The sequence below is a fragment of the Rhamphochromis longiceps genome, linkage group LG23 (assembly GCF_057381845.1).
Source record: "Rhamphochromis longiceps isolate RC_006_pf linkage group LG23, R_longiceps_female_GT1.1, whole genome shotgun sequence".
NCBI classification, from domain to species: domain Eukaryota; kingdom Metazoa; phylum Chordata; class Actinopteri; order Cichliformes; family Cichlidae; genus Rhamphochromis; species Rhamphochromis longiceps.
The window spans coordinates 10,320,567-10,343,377 of record NC_140578.1 but is presented as its reverse complement, the minus strand read 5'-3'; the positions used below and the strand labels follow the sequence as shown (position 1 = coordinate 10,343,377).

General features: G+C 46.3%; 1 protein-coding gene across 5 annotated transcripts in view; it reads left to right on the top strand.

The window, feature by feature from the left end:
- The window catches only part of nfia (nuclear factor I/A), a 150,466-nt gene that overhangs the window by 90,959 nt on the left and 36,696 nt on the right, over positions 1 to 22,811 (top strand). For all 5 annotated transcript variants that reach the window (XM_085397595.1, XM_085397598.1, XM_085397596.1 and 2 more), the window contains exons 3-4: positions 21,845 to 21,910; positions 22,484 to 22,558. In XM_085397595.1, coding sequence (XP_085253721.1) covers positions 21,845 to 21,910; positions 22,484 to 22,558 — 141 coding nt within the window. The remainder of the gene's footprint in view (positions 1 to 21,844; positions 21,911 to 22,483; positions 22,559 to 22,811) is intronic.

Below are 22,811 nucleotides of genomic sequence, written 5' to 3'. Positions count from 1 at the left end.
ATGCAGCAGATTATTCCATTGACTTATTCAAGGGCTGCACTTTGTGATCATGAATTTTACTGTGCCAGCTCTACGTGTCCTGCACTCCGCCCCCCCTCAGACTTTCTGAGCAGCCGTTTTTGTGAACGTTCCAAGTTAGAGACGTGGTCAGAGTCCAGCTGTGAATGCAGTTAGAGAGTTCTGGTTTAGGAAGGGCAGAGCCACGTGTAGTTTTCCTCTTTCTCCTGTTGCAGCTTCTATATTTTTCTCCACCTGCTATCTCCAAACTGACTCCCCACAGCTCCACCTCTGTGGATTTTTGTGTGACAGAAACTTCCTGCTGCATGGCTTCAAAAGTGTTGTTTTCTTTATGTAAAAATCTGCGACCTTCAGCGTGCTTGATCATTAGCTTCGTGCTGGATGCTGATAGAAAGATGCTGTTGTTCCAGCATCATGACAGAGATCCTGAAGGAGCTGCTGAGCATGTTGGACTCCATTATTTCTCTTCAGCAGAGGTTCTCAGCTACATCCAGGTTGCAGAGCGATTAAACATCTCGGTGGATCCTTTGCAGAACTTCTTCTATTATTTGAAATAGGCTTTATGCTAGGCTACGCTAACCTGTCGGAGCTGTGCAGGGTCAGGAGAGGGTGGGCATTGGTCTTCATATTGGTGTTGTTGGTCTGTTAGCTGAACTCATGTCGCTGCAGCACGTCTAGCTCCTCATGCTGCATTTTTCACGCTCCTTCTTTTAAACCAATCAGCATTCAACCCTACAGAGTATGTGCAGTTGGTTTTTTTGGACTGCACGTGGGCACGTCTGTGTTAGTTACCCACAATCCTCCAATCCAGCCAAAGACCAAATGGACAGCAGCGCTGGAGCGTAATACAAGCTCGCCATCATTTCCCCGTCCAGCAGATAAAGACGAAGAGGATGTGCGCCATCTCCCTGCGTGCAATAGTTTTACATCATCCACTTGTGGAGCTTCAGGGTTCATCATCGTGCCTTGATTCATGTTTGAAAATAATGAAATAATCAGGAAATGGCTGCTTTGTGTGTTCTGCTCATTCCTGCTATTCCAGGAATAAAACAGACCCCATCTCAGCTGCTTATCTCCCCCCCAGCCCTCCACCCGACAGGAAAGAGCAGCTCCAAATCCCCTCCAACAATAATGAGCCTAGCGTTGGAGGATCAGCCACCTTATCCCTGCTAAGGCTGTTAACTCTCCAGAACAAGTCACTCTTGGTCCGCCCCTCCCTCCCTCCCGGCCTGCCTCCCCCCTGCTGTAAGTGCTTTACAGCGCAGATGTTCCTGATCACAAAGCCTTCAAAGTCTTTTTTCCTGCTCGTTCACGCCTGAAAATCTAGCACCAAAGAGATAAGCGCAGCGGCGAGTTATTATTAACGGGCCGATTAGAGCGCGAACACAGACCACCAGGTTGCGATCGTCACATCCAGTAAACGCAAGGAAATCGGACCAGAACACACAGCTGCTGCGGCACTGTAGGTACAAACATATCACACAGCATCGAACAGCAGGTTTCATCCCAGAGTCAGAGGGAGGGCAGCCATGTAGAGAGCTAATCAGAGCAGGTGAGACAGGTGACCGCCACCGTGAGGGGTAAGGGGTCTGAAATCAAACGCAGCATCCAGGATGAAGAGCTTCGGTCTCAGAGGTTGCTGCAGAGTCCCAGCGGTTTAATGACCCTCGCGACGGCAGCTAATTTACACTGGAGAAGTCTCAGGGTCCCTGCTCTTTAATTGAAATCTTAATTGAGTTTTTAAAAAAAAAGGAGAAGGAGGAGGTGTCCTTAGAGAGAGTCCTTAGAGTGTGTAACAGACTGGCAGCTGGGGGGGAGACCAAGGTAGACGTCCACTGTGGGTCAAGTGGAGGAGTCCTGCTGTCACGGTCCGCGTGGCAGACTGTGGGGATGTGAGGAAGGAGGACCCAGGGGCTCTGAATGCAAACAGTGCGTTTATTTACAGTGAAATGGAAAATAACAATAAATCCACAGTGAGTTCCCAACTCCCGTGACATGTCCTCTTCCCAATGTTCCTTGTCCCCGCTCTTCAGTGTCTGAGAACCCCGTGCTCGCTGACCTCTCATCTCCACGCTTCTCCTGGGGAGATAACAAACAGGCAGCCGTAAGACTCACACTGCGGCAGACTATCCGTACTGACTGGCCGAGAGACTAACGTGAAGTCACACAATGATCCAGCATCGGAGAGAGCTCCACCGCACTCTTAAGTAGCTCCTCCGACGAGGCTTGATCAGCTGTGCGATGGTCTTCAGGTGTGGCCAACCACCTGGCAGGGCCACACCCACCACACCTGAAGGTGCCTGTAAACAGGTGCTGCAAGCAGGGAGAACGAGAGACAGCACACCAAAAACACACATGTCCATAATTGCTCAGGGACCCTGGGTCGCTTAGACCCAAGACCCTGACACCTGCTGGTGCTGGCGTTTCAAAGAGTCCAAAACCACAAAAGCAGAGTTTGTGTCCAAACTGAAGTTTGCCTTCAGGGTTTTCAGCAAATCAGAGCTCTCTAACACAAGATTAATGTGTGGGAAGATAACCACAGACTGTATATAACCATGGACGCAGCTCCTTAAGCCTGCATTCTTCCTAGTGCCCAGCAGCGAGTGACTCCTCTGGATGTAAAAACAAGTCTAAGAGGAAAATGTGCCTGCTGCTCAGGTTTTTGCTGCTGCTCACCTGACCGCTGAGAGTGCTCCAAACATGCTTTTTCTGCTGAGCTGCAAAGCCTTGCTATGATTGGTGGGTTACACTGATGTTCCTGCAGCACTCTGGCACTCTGGGAAGAGCGTACCCCGGTGCCACCGACAGCTGCTGCCCCGCCCCGCCGTACAGATGCCGCCGCAGATGGGACCCCAGTACCTGCCTGCAACGTGCCCCCCTTGTCTTTTAATCCATAAATATGTAATTTGTTCAGCTGTCTCCATGAAATATGCATATGAGAAGCAGGCATTTGTTATTGTGTTAACACCGCGCCTTAGCGTATTAGCAGCTCAGCACCAAGGAAGCAACAACAGGAGGAACAACGGGAGGAACAGGAGTTCAAGGGGAGCTAACACAACATCTGACAAGACAACAGGAGGAGGGTGGGACCTTCTGCAGAGATCTAGAGATGACCCTGAAATCTTCAGCGAGTGAGAGGCCGCCACCTTAAGGAGCTCTTCACCTTTGACCTCCGGCCTGCTGTGAACGGCTCAGTCTGATGAAACAGACGCTGTGTCTCAATACCGCCAACCTCAGCACACTTACGCCATACTTCGCCTCTCACACACTTTTCCCTTGGCCCAGTCTGACTGTGAGAGAGCTGGAGGAGAAAAAAGGACTTTGAATTGTTTCTGGTCCTGCAGCTTCAACACTGCAGGGCACCCTGAAACCAGATGAATTCAGCTTCAGAACAGCAGCAAAGATGGCTGCAGGGTGCTGAGATTCCTCCTAAAAGCATTTTGGACAGGAGGAAAAGCAAAGAGTATTTTATTAGGAACGTCTGTGCAGTCAGATGCATTCTCTTCATGAAACCAAAAGAAGACAAAGGATCGTCCTGAAGCTCGAACTCGATGGTGTTCTGAGCTCAAGAACAAAAGCAGGAAGTTTGTTTACAGCTGGAGTCGTTAAATGAAGTCATCACCATCACGCTTTGTTTCTGACCTCCAACTTGCTGTGGACAGCGAGGGTCAAGTATCCCGACGTGTGACCTTTGACCCCATTCGGACACTCCTGAGGTCCAGCAGCACAGACGAACAGCAGCTCCTGTTTTTAAGTAGCTGCTTTTTGATTGTTAAATTCAACACTTCCTGCAGACCTTTCACATTAAAAGCCACACAGGAGGAGCTGTGGTTACTCCCTCTGAGCTGCTGCCTTTGAATGGTTGAATTTATTTACACCATAATTATATTGAGCTAAAACTGGGAATGCAAAATTCACTTCACTGGATAAAAATAAAACACATGCTTAGAAAAACACAGAAAAAGTGGAACAAAACTAAGGAACCAAATAAAATGCAGGAAACATTTTTGTGTTTGTCTGATTACAGACTAAAAACAAGCGTCCCACTCTGGAGGGCGTTAACCTCATTATATTTGCTGGTGTCTCTGTTCCACTGAATCCCAGCCCTCTGCCCAACCTCACCCAGCAGGCATGATATGCACCTGTTTCTGTCTAACCTGTAGCTCTGCTTCCTGCAGAGTAGTTTTACTTCCTGTGTTTCCAAAATAAATGTTTCCCATCAGAGCAGCTGATGAATCGGACTGTTAACGGGTGGAGGTGTTTGGGATTCTGAATGCAGTTGGATCACAGGAGGAGCAGAGATGCTCCTTGTGGCATCGAAAGTGTCAGAGGCTGACACTCAGAGAGTGGAGCGTGGATTTGGCCCAAGCTATGAAACAACCTCAGAACATACATGTTTCCTAAGTGACAGAAGAGTTTCACGTATTTTTCCCCCAGTAGTGGGTGCACCAAAAAGAAGACGCCCGTTAGTGACAAGTCTTTAATGAGCACAAGCTCCGAGAGTCCCGACTACAGAACGATCTTCAGCCTGAGACCGCTTTACACTCATTCCCTATGTCTCTCTCTCTCACCCTCTCTTGAGTTCTTGGGTTTTTAAGCCGTATCGGCCGTGATGTTATCACACACACACACACACACACAGTAGAATCAGGTTGCAGCAAGCGCATACAGCAGATGATACACGTGTGCAAAGTGTGTTTGTTTGCGTTGCTATGGTAACGCTGTCAGCCACATGATGTTTATGCTGGCTGTGTCAGGAGACCGTCATCAATATTCTAGTCTCTATTTTAACATGAAGTAGGTGGATGGATGGAACTTGGATGAATGGGTGGATGGATGGGTGGATTTTGCCAAGGATTCAAAGCGATGACATCACTGAAATGTGATTGGTCAGATGCTGTGACAGTTGGAGAACCAAGCAGAATGATGTCAGTTCTGTCCATCTTTTCTTTACAGTCTGTGGAACAGACTGTGGAAGAGTGAGGGGGTGGGGCTAAGCTCACAGGAAACAGTTTCACACAGCAACAAGTGTGTGTGCTGCAAAGTTGCACAAAGAGGAAGAAACAGAGAGCTTCATCATCTTCATCATATTTCTCACATTTGTGCTCTCAGCAACAAATGTTGTGTGTTGGTGTGTCTGTGTGTGTGCGTATGTGTGTGTGACTGTGCCTGTGTGTGTGTCGTTGTATGTGTGTGTCTGTGTGGCTCTGAGTGTTGGTGTGTGTGTTTTGTGATATTTTTTTTTTCTTCCTGGCTCTGGTTCAAACTCCTCGCACAGCTCCCTCATCTGTTTCTACTCAAAGCCTCCTCTGCTGTCCTTATCTCCTTTCCTCCTGTATTATTCCCTCCCTTTTTTCCCTACTCATTTCCTTTCCTTCCTGCTCTTCATTGTCTCCTTGATTTCTTTTTTTATACTTTCTTTATTATTTTTTTTACTTTTCCTTCTTTCCACCTTTCTCCTCCTGCTATTTTGTTTTCCTCCTCACCTCCTCTTCATCTCTCTCTCATCCTCATCCTTTGTTTGATTTTGTGACCATTTCTTCTCTCCTTCCCTCATTTCCCTTTACCTCTCCTCTCCTCTCCATTCTTTCATATTTTCCTTCCTTCCTTCCCCCCTCCTCCTTCCCCTCTACATCAGCTACTGCTGCTGATTGGGATTGAAGTGGAGCATTGCATTGTGGGAAGTTGGAGGTGGGGGGTTGTGGTAAACTTTCTCGTTAGCGGGAATAGAAGTAGCCCAGTGCATTGTGGGAAGGAGGCGATGGTATTGCGGGGGGGGGTCACGTTCAATTTTGTGTTTGCTGCCTTTAATTCCAGCTGAAGGTTCTCCTGCTTCAAAGCCATTACCATTGATTTTCTTTTTCTTCAGCCGCAGCAAAATGGGATTGGAGTCGCACTGTAGGACCTCCGACTCTTCATCCTCCTCTTCTTCATCGGCATCCTCCTCCTCCTGCTCTTTGTCTTCTTTACTTACTGTACTCATTTGCTTTTTCTGCATCTCTATTGAGCAGCGAGCGTCTGCGGGACATTCCGTGAAATTCAAACAGTTTGTTAACCGTGAGTTCAGAACAAGAGCCAATCGACGTCGATTCGACACAAGGCTGTTCGATTTAACAAAACAGGAAATCACAAGCACGTCCAAACATGCACAGCTATTTAAACCAAGGAAATGAAGCAAACCCAACAACTGGTCCCGAAACGACAAACCCGGGCTGAAATTCAACGGTAACCTCGGCATTACCGTTAAATCAGGTACACAGAGCGACAGAGCGTCTTCAAACCTCTCGCAGGTCGAACTCTGTGAAAAGGAACTCAAGCTGGCAGTGTTGTGGATCTGTGGATGTTAGACAGTGTTCGGTGTGGTGGACTGGAATCAGACTGCCAGTGAGACAGAGGTGAAGGTAATGCGAGCCGTTTCATAGTCCAAAAACTGAAATCTAGAAATACATGACACCAGAGACCCTCTACAGAAACAAACTTGGACAGATGCTCAGCAACTATCTTAACACAGAACAGCCATTAGGAGACAGCTGGGAGGATGATACACAGCTGAACTAAATCACAGAAGAGAAGAGGAAGAGAAAGGAAGCAAAACTAAGACCAAAGTACAAGGAACACTGAATATCCAAATAAAACAGAAACTGCAAAAACTAAACATGGAAAACTCAAATGGACTAAATACGAAGACTTGACCCAAGAAGAAGGAATCACAGAGTACCTCTAAAACCACTGAGAACTGGGAACAAGACTAAATACAGTACGAGGAAAAATACACGAAACAATATGAACACAAACCAACAATAACAAAATACTTGAACAATCTAAACTTAAAGTTCACAAAACTCAGAAGCACTGACCCAGGACCATGACACACAGATGAATGTAGCCCAGAAGTGAAGCATATCCACATGTCAGTCAGAGAGGCCATGCTCCTAATAATGTGTACTTTAAATATCAGGCTGTAAATATTGATTTGTGCTGTAAAGGGCCCTGAATCACTGCTGGAGCCCCTGCTGGATGCTAAAGGAACTGCAGCTCATAGGCTGCTGATTGGTCCATGTATACGCTTTATTGAAATTTGTTTGAAGAGAAAAGTGGACTAGAGTTTCTCTCTCGCTCGCTCGCTCGCTCTCTCACACAGTAATCTTTATTCCTTATCAAATACTTTCCATTCTGCTCCACCCACCCATGCTGACCTCTGACCTCTCCTCCGTACAGCCCTCTGTGTGTGAGTTTGTATTTCCACAGAAGGCTCTGGAGGCCGGTGAAGACTTCAGGGCATTTTTCATTCTCCTTCTAACCCCTCCCTCCTCTCCTCTTTCTTCTTCTTCTTGTTCACTGCAGCACTGCTGTGCCTTCATTCCCAGCATGCCTCAGTAGTGAGAGCTCTGTGAAGGGCCATTAAGAGCTGAAACTATGCAGCACAGTAAAACAGAAACACATGTGGACTCGGAGCTGGTCAGTGTTTAGATCATCACGGTGACGGAGCTGTAGTCTTTCTGAAGGGTGGGGTTCTGCGATCGATTCAGACTGCAGGGAAACACTCACAGTATCATCCGTCATGTTACCATCCTTCATGGTACCACCTGTCATGTTATCATCTGTCATGTTATCATCCCTCATGTTACCATCCCTCATGTTACCATCTTTCAGGTTATCATCCGTCATGTTGTCATCCGTCATGTTGTCATCCGTCATGTAACAATCCCTCATGTTACCATCTTTCAGGTTATCATCCGTCATGTTGTCATCCGTCATGTAACAATCCCTCATGTTACCATCCGTCATGGTAACATCTGTCATGTTGTCATCCCTCATGTAACCATCTGTCATGTTATCATCTATATTTGATGTGTTCTTCGAGTGTTGGTGCAGAAACGCTCACTGTTCACTTTCAGGACATTCGTTCTGAAACATTGTGCCGTGGGTGGATGATGTGGGTGGAGTGGGAGTAAGTCCAGACTTTACTGAAGTGAGGCCTCTCTGAAACACCAACATGACAGCTGAGTGGAATTTTTCAGCTGTAAAGCAGCAGGTGATCGGCGATACACAGGTGCTGTGTTACCGTGAGGTCAGTTTTTCTGTATTGATGGAGAAACGTCAGCACGGCGACGTTAGAGGCAGGCGATCCCCGCTGAGCAGCACGTGGAGACAGCGGGGAGGAAGAAACCTCTGGCAGCACCGGGCTCAAGGAAGGGGCAGCCTCGTTAAGACCAGTAAAGTCCAGTAAAGGAACACTTCACATTGTCTTTAGAGCAGCGGTCCCCAACCTTTTTTGCGCCACGGACCGGTTTATGCCCGACAATATTTTCACGGACCGGCCTTTAAGGTGTCGCGGATAAATACAACAAAATAAAACTAGTACTGGTACTGAAAAAAAGAAGATTTATTCATAACACACGTGAAAAGACCCAGGAAAACCAAGTTAACGATGAAAACGATAACAAAATAACGCTAAAAACCTTGAAAACCATACATTTCACACCTGAGCCTCAACTCTCGCGGCGACTCATGGACCGGTACCGGTCCGAGGCCCAGGGGTTGGGGACCGCTGCTTTAGAGCATGTACACATGAAATGGTCCAGTGGAGTTTTCTTGATTAAATTGCTAACTAACATCTGCATGTGCACCAAGATATTATTAAGCTGTTTTCAAAGTAATAGTTCAACCAGCTGTAAAACAAAAGTCTGAGGGTGTTTTTAACTCTTTGGAAAGGTCCGCTGAAATGAAAACCGGGCTTTCCCGACTTGTCAATGGATTGTGATCGGAACATTTCTGACATGCTTCACTTTGTGATTAGGAGCAGCGGGCGGGGTAGGTGGGTGAGGTGGGTCTGCAGGGGTGAGGAGGCTTCATAAATAGGTTATCAGTAAAGCGAGCAGGATTTGCTGATTGTTTGTAATTCGACAAGCGGGACCCGGGCGTCAAGGCGTCGTCGTCTTTTAATACGTTGACACAATAAATAAATTAGAGGCGTAATGTTCTTTCCTCCTTCAGCACTATTTATAGTAAAGAGGACGCGCTGCGGATCCAGAAAGGATTAGCATCTGTGTTTGATGTGGTTCCACTGTTCTGCGGCTGAATGCGATTGCTCGTCCTGTTTGTTTGCAGCTGAGGAGGAGGAGGAGGTGGAGGGTGTGTGTTTTTAGACTGTTTCTTGGATTTTTTTTGTCTCCTCGTTGCCTTTCGGGGCGTCGGAGGAACACAATGCCAAGTAAAACCGCAGAGACGCTGCTGCTGTTTCTGCTGCTTTTCTTTCTTTGTGTGGTTTGAGGAAGGCCCGGCCGCCCGAGGCTGCAGACCAGAGAGAGAGAGGAACAGAAAGGCATGATGGGAGGGAGGACAGATTTGTCTTAATTGGAGGTTTTTCTGGTGCATCGGGGAGAGAAAAACTCAGTCAGGTATCAAAAGGGCATTTACAGCCCGCTTCCTGTTTCCAGAGGAAAAAATAAAAGCAGGAAATATATTCGTCAACGATCGGCCTGACCCCTGTCTGCCGCTGCAGCCGAGCATTCTGGGAGTTCTGCCTTTATGACGGCTCCTCTTTGATTTGGCGTGACGAGGCGAACCTTTTATTCTAGGGTTCTAAATCTGTCTCGTGATTAGCGCTCCGGCACTGACAAGCCTCGCAGCTCTACTTCCTCACAAACTGTGAAAACACGTCCTTCATGAAACCACAAACACACACACACACTGCACTTACGGATTCATCCGCCCCTGAAAATAGTTCCAAACAACCCCGTGTTTGTCTCTTTCTAAAAGTGTGTTAGTCTCAGGCCGACTCCACGGGATTTAGGCCCTGATTCCAGCCTGCAGAGGTCACATGATGCAGGCGTGCTCCTGCGGCGCGCTGTGATCCGTCAGGGTGCCGTTTCCCTATGTTTAACGCACCTCAAAGTGTGTGGCAGATTACGATTACAGCAACAGGAAAGCGAACAAGTGTGTCGGACAAAAGCGGACATCGAAACACTGAGAGCCCAACAGGAGCTTCTATTCAGGCTCTGAAGAGCCGTGGGTCACCTCCTCCACCTCCTCTTAGACAGCTTGACCTCTGACCCTCTCTGTCTGTCTTGGGCCCCTCCTCCTCCTCCTGTGTAGTTTTCTGGAGTGTGCGGCGGTGCTTTGTTGAGATGAAGCGATGGTGGAGCTTAATCTGAGAGTGTAAAATTGGGCTTTGTAATGTTGCCTACAGGTGGGCGGGGCTTCTAAAAGCATCGAAACACACTCTGAATCTGTGTGAGGACAAACTGACGATCCGATTTACAACACGATCATAGGTCACAGGCCACTGTCAGCCAGTGGGATAACTCCTTCCCTCTGGTGGTGTTTACATTTGACTGCAAATCTTAAATCAGTTATTTACGCGCGCACGTGTGTGTGTGTGTGTGTGTGTGTGTGTGTGTGTGTGTGTGTGTGTGTGTGTGTGTGTGTGTGACTTTAAAAGTCCTGATTGAGTGAAATCCGCTGATCTTTATTGATCTTGGTGGACTTTCTGATGAAAATTAGTGAATATTTCAAAGGGTGGTTCGTCTTCATTCAGACTGCGGTTTTAGTGGTTTCTGTCAATGGTGCCGTCAAAGCTCAGATCTGGACAGAAACACCAGCAGCACACGGTTTCAGCTTCCTCGTGTTTGTAGTCAGAAATAAGTCTAAATCTGACATCAGATTGGCATCAAACGCTGCAGATGCTGAATGAATTTCGCTGAATGTTTGAGTTGAAAAACTTAAATATGTTGTTCGTTTCATACAATCAAGTGGCAGGTTTTATCTGAGAAACTCACTTTAACATCATTTCCTTATTTCAACCAATCAGCACTGATCTCCAAAGGACCTTTTTATTTAATGCTTGGCAGCACCTGCATTCAGGAAATAAAGGAACTTTCAAAGAAATGATCTGGAGTGTACGGGACCACTAAAAATATACCAGACTACCTAAACTATAAAAGAATAATTGCAGTTTTTTCCTTAAGTGTTTTTTCCTGAACGTTGAATGGTGGCTGACACTGTCGCTGATATTTTAGGGTTAAAGGTCAGCTAAGTGTTTGGAAATTATGAAGATGCTTTACAGGAGATCATCTCTAAAATATCCAGCCTCTGAAAAACATGTTACTAAACTGCAGCACACCTGATGAACAGGTACCTGTGGGGGGGTGGGGCTTCAATTTCAAGGGGTTTAAATGGACTCCTGAATACATCTGGATCATGAGCACGGTCCCTGTAGCACCTGTCTGACGAGACAAGTGACAGTGAAATGGGTTAAATGTAAAATAGCGTGTTTAAAACGGCCTTTGTGGGTTTTGGGGGTGTTTTTCAGCTTTTTTACTCAACCTTGCTCCAGGTGATGTTACCCTTTAATATCAGCTGATTATAAAATCAGTGAAAAGCTTCTTTTTGTTTTCTTCACTCATGTTGTCGGATCTTTCAGGTGCCGAGATCCCCTAGCCTCCACCCCTCTGACACCACAGCAAACCCGCCATCCCCTATAGGGCCCCCACTGTCACCGTGGTAACCCTGAAAGTGGTATCAGGCTGTCCTGAAGCCCCGCCCAGCCTGAAATAAATAGTTCCTCTATACTTTCCTGCTCCTTTCTGCTGCAGTGTGTGTAATCCATACAGCTGACGGATAGACGGACTGTACACACACAGACACACACACACACACACACACACACACACACACACGGATACACTCACCGTGATTAATGGCAGCAGACTCTACAGCAGATTATGGTGAAATCACTACAGATAAAGCACTGCAGTGTGTTTCTCTCTGTGTGTGTGTGTGTATTATCAGAGCCAGACATCCGTTCTCGCTCACCCAGAGAGGGAAAAGTGGTGGAGAATAAAAAAAAACGATTGAAAATGTTGATAAAGTTTCCAAAACACAGAAAGTAGCCAATCAGAGAGAGAGTTACTCCTCCATTCCTTCATCTCTCCAGCTTCTTCTCCTCCTCCTCCTCCTCCTCTCCGAACGGAAACCAGCAGTAAAACGCTGTTTATTCAGGGGTGAAATTTGATTGGACGATGGTTCTCAGAACTAGGCTGTGATTGGATGGATTCTCTAAAAGTGTTTAATTTTCTCTCAGAGTGATCAATAATTGATCATTATTGATCAGCTTGCAGAATGAGAATGCAAGGAGGGATGGGTGTAGTAAAGAAGGAAGGAGAAACAAGAGTTATGGTGACAAAAAAATGTTTCTTCAGATTGTGATATTGACTCTGTGTCTGTTAGTGTGTGTGTGTGTGCGCGCACGTGTGTGTATATCATCCATTAGAGAGCTATAATTATGGTAAGTGAGGCAGCACTGCGATCAATACAGCAATTCATCAATCTGACCCCGCCCACTGGAAAACACACACTATTTCATTTTGACCAAAGTCCAGCTGTAACCACTGACCACACACACGTTCAGCTCTGGTCTGGATTAAAATATCTAAAATATCTTTAATGAGTCTCAGTAACCACAGATTTGCAGATCGATCAGTGATGGGCTCATCAATACACATATTAACCCAGCTAATGTTGCAGTGCATTATGGGTGTGTGCCAGAGCTCAGAAGGTATATGTTTGTTTGATTTATTTATTAATTTGTTTATGCAGTTTGAAGTTTGAAGACTACAACACTTCCTGTTAGTCCCGCTGCACAGGAAGTGGCAGGTGAGTGGAGGCGCTCTGATCTGGTCCTCAGTGACTCAGAGAGGATGCAGCTAAATGGATATAATAAAGATACCTCCACCAGAGGTTAGAAGACCACCAGGAACTGCACGTGTGCAGAAGCAGCTGCAGGTTGTGGTGGTCAAAGGTGATGCTGTCTGGAGGTTGCTGCTTGCTTCATCCCCCAAATAGAAATGTACAATGCAAAAAAAGCGCTCCTGGTCCTGTGATGTCCCTAATAATAATAATAATAATAATAATAATGGATTGGATTTATATAGCACTTTTCAAGGCACCCAAAGCGCTTTACAATGCCACTATTCATTCACTCTCGCATTCACACACTGGTGGAGGCAAGCTACGGTTGTAGCCACAGCTGCCCTGGGGCAGACTGACAGAAGCGAGGCTGCCATATCGCACCATCGGCCCCTCGGGCCAACACCAGTAGGCGGTAGGGTAAAGTGTCTTGCCCAAGGACACAACGACCAGGACAGAGAGCCCGGGGATGGAACCGGCGACCTTCCGGTTACAGATACACTTCCCAACCCCCTGAGCCACGGTTGACCCACTATAATATAATACACACCAAAATTCATTTTAATGAAAACCAGTAAAAAATGTACACATGGATCTGGGCTCGGAGATTCCGGATCAGCTCGACGGCACCCCCTCTAGGACAGGAAGTGTGCGCATAGAGAGTTCTCGAGCTTCAGGTCACATGACTTTAAAACCTCAGAGAACCCTTGTATAACAGCTGAATTGTGTCCTGATTGGCTGAAGGCCTCGCATGATGTGGCCTCGCACTTTTATCTTCCGAGGTTTTCTCTCCCAGACGGGATTCGTTTTATTTCATCTCATTCCTCTGGCTCATTTTTTAAACTGTGCTTTTATTTTCCAGCAGTATCCAAAGAAAAATTACCTCAAAAACTTACAAACAGATATGAGGACTAAGAAAGAAAGTCATTCTTCTGCTTTTATCTCACTGCTGAAGTAATAAACCACAGAAAAACACGCCTCATTTTATTCTAATATTCATTTTAATCCCGATGAGGTAATGTCATCGAATACGCTCCAAAGACAAAATAAATCCAACAAAACCTCAAACAAGTACACAGAAACTCAGAGAGAGCTTGAAGATGCATTTTATCTATAATCTCTGCAGTTTGTCAGTGATCTTTGCAGTTTTTCTATAATCTGCAGTTTGTCTATAATCTCTGCAGATTGTTGATGATCTCTGCAGTTTGTCAATGATATCTGCATCTTGTCTATAATCTCTGCAGATTGTTGATGATCTCTGCAGTTTGTCAGTGATCTCTGCAGTTTTTCTATAATCTGCATCTTGTCTATAATCTCTGCATCTTGTCTATAATCTCTGCATCTTGTCTATAATCTCTGCAGTTTGTCAATGATCTCTGCATCTTGTCTATAATCTCTGCAGATTGTCAGTGATCTCTGCAGTTTTTCTATAATCTGCAGATTGTTTATAATCTGCATCTTGTCTATAATCTCTGCAGTTTGTCTGTAATCTCTGCAGTTTGTCTATAATCTCTGCAGCTGGTAAGTGATCTCTGCAGTTTTTCTATAATCTGCAGATTGTTTATAATCTCTGTAGATTGTCTATAATCTCTGCAGTTTGTCTATAATCTCTGCAGTTTGTCTATAATCTCTGCAGTTTGTCAATGATCTCTGCATCTTGTCTATGATCTCTGCATCTTGTCTATAATCTCTGCAGTTTGTCAATGATCGCTGCATCTTGTCTATAATCTCTGCAGTTTGTCTATAATCTCTGCAGATTGTTTATAATCTCTGCAGGTTGTCAATGATCTCTGCAGTTTGTGTAAAATCTCTGCAGGTTGTTAATGATCTCTACAGTTTGTTTATAATCTCTATAGATTGTCTATCATCTCTGCAGTTTTTTAGTAATCTCTGCAGATTGTCAATGATCTCTGCAGATTGTCGACACTCGGCTCTCCTGGAGCAGATTGGGGTGGAGCTCTGTAGTTGGATCAGAGCATAGTGAAGCAGCTTCAGCACATTTGGGATATTTGAAGAGAGGAACAGAAGCGAGTTAACGCCTTCTTTCAAAACGTATGCTCCTGCATCTCGGCCTCAGCCGCTCTTCCCGATGCTAATCACCAGCCTGAGGTCGAAGGTCAAACACATTTATATTTGCTGCCCAATTTACTGGCTGCTTTCCAGTTTGGATCAGTGCACAGTTTACAGACATTTCAGCGAGTTGGAAGGTTCCTGGACGGTTTGTGGAGGGCTCATTTTGCATGTGTGTTTGTGTGTGTGCACGTGTGTGTGTGTGGATGGCTGGTAATGGCTGCGGCCCTCTTTTGTTCTGGCAGAAGGTGGCGAATGGCAGCGGCTCAAAGAAAACAGACAGAAGCTTCAAAATGGTTGCCAACGCTTTAAGATGGCTGCCAGGCTGAGAGAGAGGGCAACCACACACACACATATGCACGCGCACACACACAGACAGGCTGTGTGGCAAATGTTAGCGTGTGACAGAAAATATTAAAATGTTTGTGATTGAAAATTTGAAGAAATGTGTGTGCGAGTGGGGTTTTTGTGTGTGTGCGTTTTGCAGTTGGCAGCGCCTCCTTGGCAGCGGCGGCTGGCTGGGCGTCCAACAATGGAGATGGCTAAGGGGATTCTCTCTCTCTTTAATTTTTTCTTTTTTGAACACCATCCGAGGGGCGAGAGACATCAACCACAAACAGAGAGAGAGAGCTTGGCTGTCTTTCTAAAATGGCGGCGTGTTGGCAGCGGCGTCTTGCCGACACAAAGCCTTGTCTGCCTCGTGTGTTTGTGCAGTTTTCTTTCATAATTAACCGAAAAACAAAAGACAGAAGAAAACAAATTGACTGTTTTCTCTTTCAGCCTCAGTGCGAGTCTTTGTGTGTGTGTGTGTGTGTGTGTGTGTGTGTGTGTGTGTGTGTGTGTGTGTGTGTGTGTATTAAGGATTTTTGGGTGTGATGTGCCGAATGTGAGGGGGCTGCCACAAAATGGCGGCTGGTGGACGGCGTCAAATTGCAGACGGGCGTTGTTGAGTCCAAAAGTAGAACCTAAAAATTTGTGTGTGTGTGTGTGTGTCGACTGGCAGAGCGTGCGGTGCAGGCGTGCCATGGTTCACATGCCAGGTCGGGGTCGGGGTCCTGCTCCTGCAGCGCTGCCTGGAAACACAAAACAAACGCACCCGCCTCCTGCTCAGAGAAACATCATCAGATTCATTTTTTATACTTCAGTTTTATTTTCTGATGTTGTGTGTGTGTGTGTGTGTGTGTGTGTGTGTGTGTGTGTGTGTGTGTGTGAGAGAGAGAGTGTGTGTGTGTGTGTGTGTGTGTGTGTGTGTGTGTGTGTGTGTGTGTGTGTGTGTGAGAGAGAGAGTGTGTGTGACAAAATATTTAAAGTTCATGCAATAAAATGATTTTAGTTTAATTCCAGATGAAATGAGACGTTTATTTGATCTGATGCTTTGTTCTGTGTTTACTCACATAATCGAGAATGAAAGAAAACAATACCTTTAATGATGGACCTTAAATAAAGGTGCCGATTTATTTTTAACAAATCCATATTTAAGTGTTTTTCGAATGCTGCTGACCATCTGAGTCACCTGACTCACACAGGGACCTACAGCCTACGGTTGCTACAGCTCTCTTTGTAGAGTCGTACAATATAAAACACCCCGAAGCGGCTGTTGTTGTGATTTCTGAATAAAACTGGATCGAATTAATCAGGCGTTTGTTCTGTTAGCTGCAGGAAGAGCTTAGAATCTAAAAGAGGAAAATTACAATTTCCTGTCTTTTCCTGGTAACGCTTGTTATAATCCAGAGGAAATGCTGTTTGGAGCATGCGTGGAGCTGTTGGGCCCTCGCAGGGCTTCACACGGCTGCCTGCAGGTCAGATAATTAGCCCCCGGGGTGCACAGGTGTAGGTGTCACCTGCAGGAACAGAGAAGCTTTCATTCCTTTCAGCTTCAGTCACAGTGCCTCATCGCTGCAGTCCAGCCGGACTTCAGGTCCGTGAACGTGTGTGTGAGAGTGTGTGTGTGTGTGTGTGTGTGTGTGTGTGTGTGTGTGTGTGTGTGTGTGTGTGTGTGTGTGAAGGTAATTTATCCTGCGTGGCAGTCTCAGCTGATTTGTGGCCTTTAAAAAAATGAATTCAAACGTCTCTTCATTTCATTAAAAGCTAAATCAGAGTGCGCTCAGATTGATGCCGAGCGGTTTGTTTATTTATTTATTTTGTACCCACTCAGAGCCCGTCCGTATACGTCTTCGTTTTCGTATCCTTCCGGTAAAGATCCTCCAACTGTCGTCCTCGGGCTGAACATTGGAGGTGTGCGGCGTTCTGCTCTCCCCTCTCTCTCTCTCTCTCTCTCTCTCTCTCTCTGTAGTGTCGGCATGTCTCTCGCCCACGTCACTGAGCAGCCAAACACGGAGAGAAACAGATTTTGGCAGCAGAGCACTTCGCTGTTTCTGTTTGTGTTGCCTCCTGTCGCTCTGCCAGGAGACGACAGCGCGATCCCAGCGTGGCTCGGTCATGGGGGGGCGGAGTCTGTGTGCATTAAAAACAAACCCGGAGGAAGTCTGACCTCTTTAAACACGAGCTTTCTTGTGTCCTAACCGGTGTGACAGAACTTCACACCAGTGAGAAACGGCGTCTGTGTCAGCTGACAGCACCTCTGAACTGACGTTTCATTTTTATTTTGCTCTGCAGTAAAACTGGTGATGATGTCATTATCATTAGATTTACAACAGATTTACCGCGTCACACTGAGATCAGCGACGCACACGAGAAAGGCTTTGCTTAAATTGCCCATCATCCTCTCTGCCGTGAGAGACGCCATCCAGCTGCGCGTTCCTCTCTCACACAGGACGTTCTCGTCCAGGGCCTTCGACGTGTCACACTGTAATAATTCCCCCATCCTGTAGTTGCAGACAGACCTGGTTCCTTTTGACAGAAGCTTTTGCGTTTTTGGAAATAATCTCCGGAAATTTTAAACTGATTTATTTGGCACTTGTATAAAACTGCCATAACGTATGATTGCTCTAAATGAGCACGTCTTTTCTCATGAGGTAAGTCATCCACTCCCATCACAGGAAGCAAAACCCGTTCTGTGGAAACCAGTGGAGCTCTACTGGAGGTGGACTGGTTGGACTGGTGCTCTGCTGGTTCTTGGGTTTAATCAATAACCTTGCAGCAGAGTCCTGAATGAGCTGCTGGGAAAGGGGAACGTGGGGGTGAGGCTGAGCAGGTGGGGTGCAGGTGGGGTGCAGGTGGTGACGGTGCACTGTGTTCTTGGCAGTGATGATATCTGGTCGGCACCATTAATGTGAATCCCGGGAACGTTACCTGTTGACCTTTATTCCCGGGAGTTAGCAAGACGACTTCAGAAGTTTTTTTCAGAAAAATTCAGAGGTAATCCCCCCACCCCCAACGCCAACCCGTCCCCCACCGCCTCTGACTCTCTGCTGCCTTTCTGGAAAGCATCCAGTAGCCCCCCTCCCTTGTTCCTAGAAAAGCACCAGTTCATGTCAGAGAGAGAGAGCAGGGCGAGCGAGAGGGAGCGACCTCTGGGGCGATCAAGTTTGACTTTCCCACAGAGAGAGCTAGAAAGTCTGGTCCCATTGTTTCCTTTATGTCCCAGTGCTCTGTGTGTGTGTGTGCGCGTGTGAGTGTGTGTGAGGGTCACGTGATCTGCCGGCATCTTTCCATGGTGGTCAGGTGTCCGAGGCTCCACTAGCGTTCAAGTGGGTCTCCTAACCCAGGATACGTGTTACTTGAGAAGCTTTTCAGAGTAAAAGCATAGGTATTTTCCTATTCTTCTGATTTCATTTGATTTAATATTTAAAGTCTTTGATGGTGACAGATGGAAAAAAGTTTTCAGAGGTGAGTGTGTTTCAGGATTTTTTTTCTAAAGAAACAAAAAGGACTGTAAACAGGAAAATAAGAAGGATCAGGAAGTTCATTAAACTTCCTGATCCTTCTTTATTTAAGGAAAAAGCTTTTTAAATTCAAAGTATAGATGGAAACATTTTTTCTTTTATAATATATGACTTAATTACAAGTCTGTGATGATGGGGGGTTTGAGTTAGATGATCCACGCCCCTCAGTGGGGGGGTGGATGCAGACAGTCCGGTCTGCTCCCACGCCTCATTAGCATATTTAATTAACCTGCTGACGGCTGAATGAGGGGAGCGGGGGACGATGGGGTAGGGGGGCAGTGTGTGAAAGTGCCCTCCAACACACACCCATCAGCAGCACCCCTAACCCCCCACCCCATAGTTGCCGTGGTTTCCGCCTGATGCTCTTTGTCTTAAGCTGCTGAAGCAAACAGACGCGGTGAACAGCATGCAAAACAAGCCTGATAAATGCTGCCCTGTGTGTGTGTGTGTGTGTGTGTGTGTGTGTGTGTGTGTGTGTGACAGAGGATGGGGCCGGGGGGGGGGGTCCTCTCAATGCAAAAAGTTCATGTCTCTTAAATGTAACTGAACTGCACAACCTCGCGGCGAAAATGTGCAGGCGCAGCGTCCATAACGTGTGGTCTGCAATAAGAACTCCACAGAAAGAACTCCACAGAAGGATTCAAACCTGGACCAAAGTGATTTACACTAACGAGAAGCCCTTTAATCCACGCAGGACGACCCGACACACTCAGCGAACCATCACTTCAGAGGCAACCTGCTTTCCTTCACTCAAAAAGCGCTCCTGTCACCTCCTCTCACATTAAAGAAAACATATTCACGCCTCAGAACCAGCAGGAGATAATCACTTGACTATCTCTCCGCACCGTTCAGCTAGCGTGTGAGCCGTTAAAGCGAAGCCCGCTCTTCCTCTCGATCCTGATTTTCCTCTTGGATCACACATCTGGGCCCGCGTGGCAGCGGCTTCAGCCGGGCCTCCGTCACGTTCGCCGTGCGTCGCACTTTCCTTCATGTTTGCCTTAATTAAAAGTTTTGCTTTCCTGGACATTCCAACTTCTCTCCGTCTGCTCCTGAGTCATGGCCCCGCCAGCAGGCTCCGGGGGGATGATGGGTAATATTTCTTCCACTCCCTGCCTACTTTATCTGCAGCGTGGCCGATCGATGCCCCCGAAGCCGCTAAATCATTTGAAAGAGCGGAGCTGCATCGGAGCAGAGAGCATGCTGGAAGAGGAGGCAGACGCAGAGAGGCCGGTCGCACGAGCTGCACACAGGAAGAACGTTTGCCATGATACTCGGAGCTGACCTACTGCTGCTCACACGTCCACAACAAAAAATGTCAGATCTCACATAAAAGAGAGAAAACTCTAAAAACACAGATGACAAGTTTCGTTTAATAAAACAAAGAAATGTGTAAATAAGTTACAGACGCCTGCAGCTCAGTTTGATCTGATGCAGTTTTAATGAAGCATTTTTAAGAATGTGAAGCAACAGCTGATAACACATTAACGCTCAAACCATCCGTGTTGTGTTGAAGAGATATTCTCAGGTCAAAATAGGACTGGGCTGTACTGCCATGTAATACCGCTACGTGCCACAAGGAGGTTCAGTGAGTCGGTGTAGCCTTTATTTAAGCGGTTAATAAAACGATCGGGGAAAAAAGACTAAAAGTTTGAAGAGCAAAGCATTTTAGCACACCTGCTGGTTAAACACTGCCCCCTGTTGGTGAAGGTTTGAGTTCATATTTGCAGTGGGTAATTATTCATTCATTCATTCATTTATTTGTTTATTTTCAGGCACAACAAATACCTATATTGAACATAAAATGCACAAAACAAAAAACAAAAATTGCCTGAAAAGGAGTGGGACGAAGAAAACTTATTAAATCCCACCCCTATACTCACTCATCAACAAAAAAAAACAATAACATTATAAAAGTACCTTTTATTATTATTATTATTATTATTATTATTGTTGTTGTTGTTGTTGTTGTGAGATGTAAGACATTCCTGACTTCTTGAGACCTGAAAACTGGCAAAACCTCTGCTTTCACAGAGGCACTCACACTGCTGATGATCGGTTAATCACGTGACTGATGAGCAGCACCTGGCTGCTGCTGATCCCGCTGTTCCTGTGGAAGCAGTGAGGCTGGATGTTGTTTTTCAGAGCACTGCAGAGAATCCTGTGACATAAGAAAATGACCCGTTTCCTCTTTTTTAACCACCTTGCTGTAGTAGTTCCAAGAATTCCCACCTTCCAGCAGCTGCATGGATTGGGACTGAGCGGGACTCTATTAGGTACAGATGCCTTCAGCTGATGGCGGGATAATCGATGACTTTTTATGTAGTTGTACATTGTAATCATGTAAACATGTGGTTGTTGAAAACGCTCGGGGTGCACCATGTGAGATTCTGTCACGCACCGGGTATTTCTGCCGTTTTAACTTCAGGTTTAGCTATGAAACATTATTCAAAATGCTTTTTAAAGACTAAGTATGAAGAGGATTTATCCATTCATGCGTCGGTGGTCGCAGCTGCTTGGCTTATTTATGATATTTGACACGAGCTCCCCCTCAGACATTTCACTCTTCCATCCTTCCATCCGTCCGCTCACTCTGAACTTCAGCATAGGCTCCGAGTTCTTCCTGTGTCACTGAGCGTGTGCAGAAAGTGTGACTGAATCAGCTGCAGCAGCTGGAGTCTGCCAGTCAGTCTGCTGTGTGTGTGTGTGTGAGATACCAGGTGAAGGTTTTGTGATGTGGAGATCAATACAGGCATCCCCTCTATACACACACACACACACACACACACAAACCACCAAAGTTGTGATTTGCAGATGACCTGCTGAGTCCACATTTTGGTGAATAGCCTTCCCTGGTGCTCGTTTCTGTTCTTGGATGATCTGGGATTTTGTGTGGGACTTTCTGACGCTTCTCAAGAATTTATTCTGAAAGCGTCGCACTTCCTGATTGATGAATATTTTTTATTTCGAAAATGTATTTACAGCATTTATGAAGGATGAAACACATTTCATGATAACATTAAAGATAACTTTTTTTTTTAAACTCCCAGCTATCAGTGAAGTAACCGCTGGATCAGAACAGACAACTGAGTGTGTGTGTGTGTGTGTGTGTGTGTGTGTGTGTGTGTGTGTGTGTGTGTGTGTGTGTGTGTGTGTGTGTGTGTGATTGTGTTATTAAGTTGGTGTTGTTCGGCTCGTCCTCATCTTTGTGTTTCTCTCCACAGAATCCGGCCAATCAGAAAGCCCGAATCAGGCCAGCGAATCAGACATCAAGGAGCAGCCGGAGAACGGTGAGACACACACACACACACACACACACACACACACACACACACACACACACACACACACACACAAACTGAGGCCAACCTGTGTGTGACCCTGTGTGGTTAAACGAAATGAGGCTGTGGTCAAATATGCACACACACACACACACACACATTCCTGAGGAGAAGTTGTTTGTCTGGATCAGGGAAGTGCGTATGGAAGATTTTTAAGTGTGTGTTGATGGATGTGATAGCTGTGTGTGTGTGTGTGTGTGTGTGTGTGTTGATGGATGTGTGTGTGTGAGAGAGAGAAGGATATCCTCTCTACTTTGTGTGTGTGTGTGCTAGACCTTGACCCTGGTGTTCAGCTACGTGTGTGCAGACACACACAGCTGGTCCTGATTATTCCTGTTGGGAAACAGAAGCCTGTACTTCCTCACTCATACTGATCCTTCCCTGGTACTACTGGTACTAGTACTACCTGTAATCCTGCTGCAGGTGTAGATTTCGGGGGCTTGTCAGTGGTTGGCTGTGCCGAAATGTGTTGGTGATACAGTAGTAATATAGTAATAACCCCCTCCCTCCCTCTGCTCACAGGTCACCTGGGCTTCCAGGACAGCTTCGTGACACCTGGAGTTTTCACGGTGGCCGAGCTCGTCCGAGTGTCTCAGAGTAAGTTCTGTCTCTCTCTCTCTCACTCTCCTCCTGCAGTGAGGCTGAATGAGGCCAAGCACTGATTGGATCGCAGATCTGTCATCGATAGTGCATCTAATGTAATTCCTCCAGACCAAACCACAGGCTGCCTATCTTAATGAACACACTGTGTGTGTGTGTGTGTGTGTGTGTGTGTGTGTGTGTGTGTGTGTGTGTGTGTGTGTGTGTGTGTGTGTGTGTGTGTGGCTGCTGATGTGTGTTTGAGTGGTCT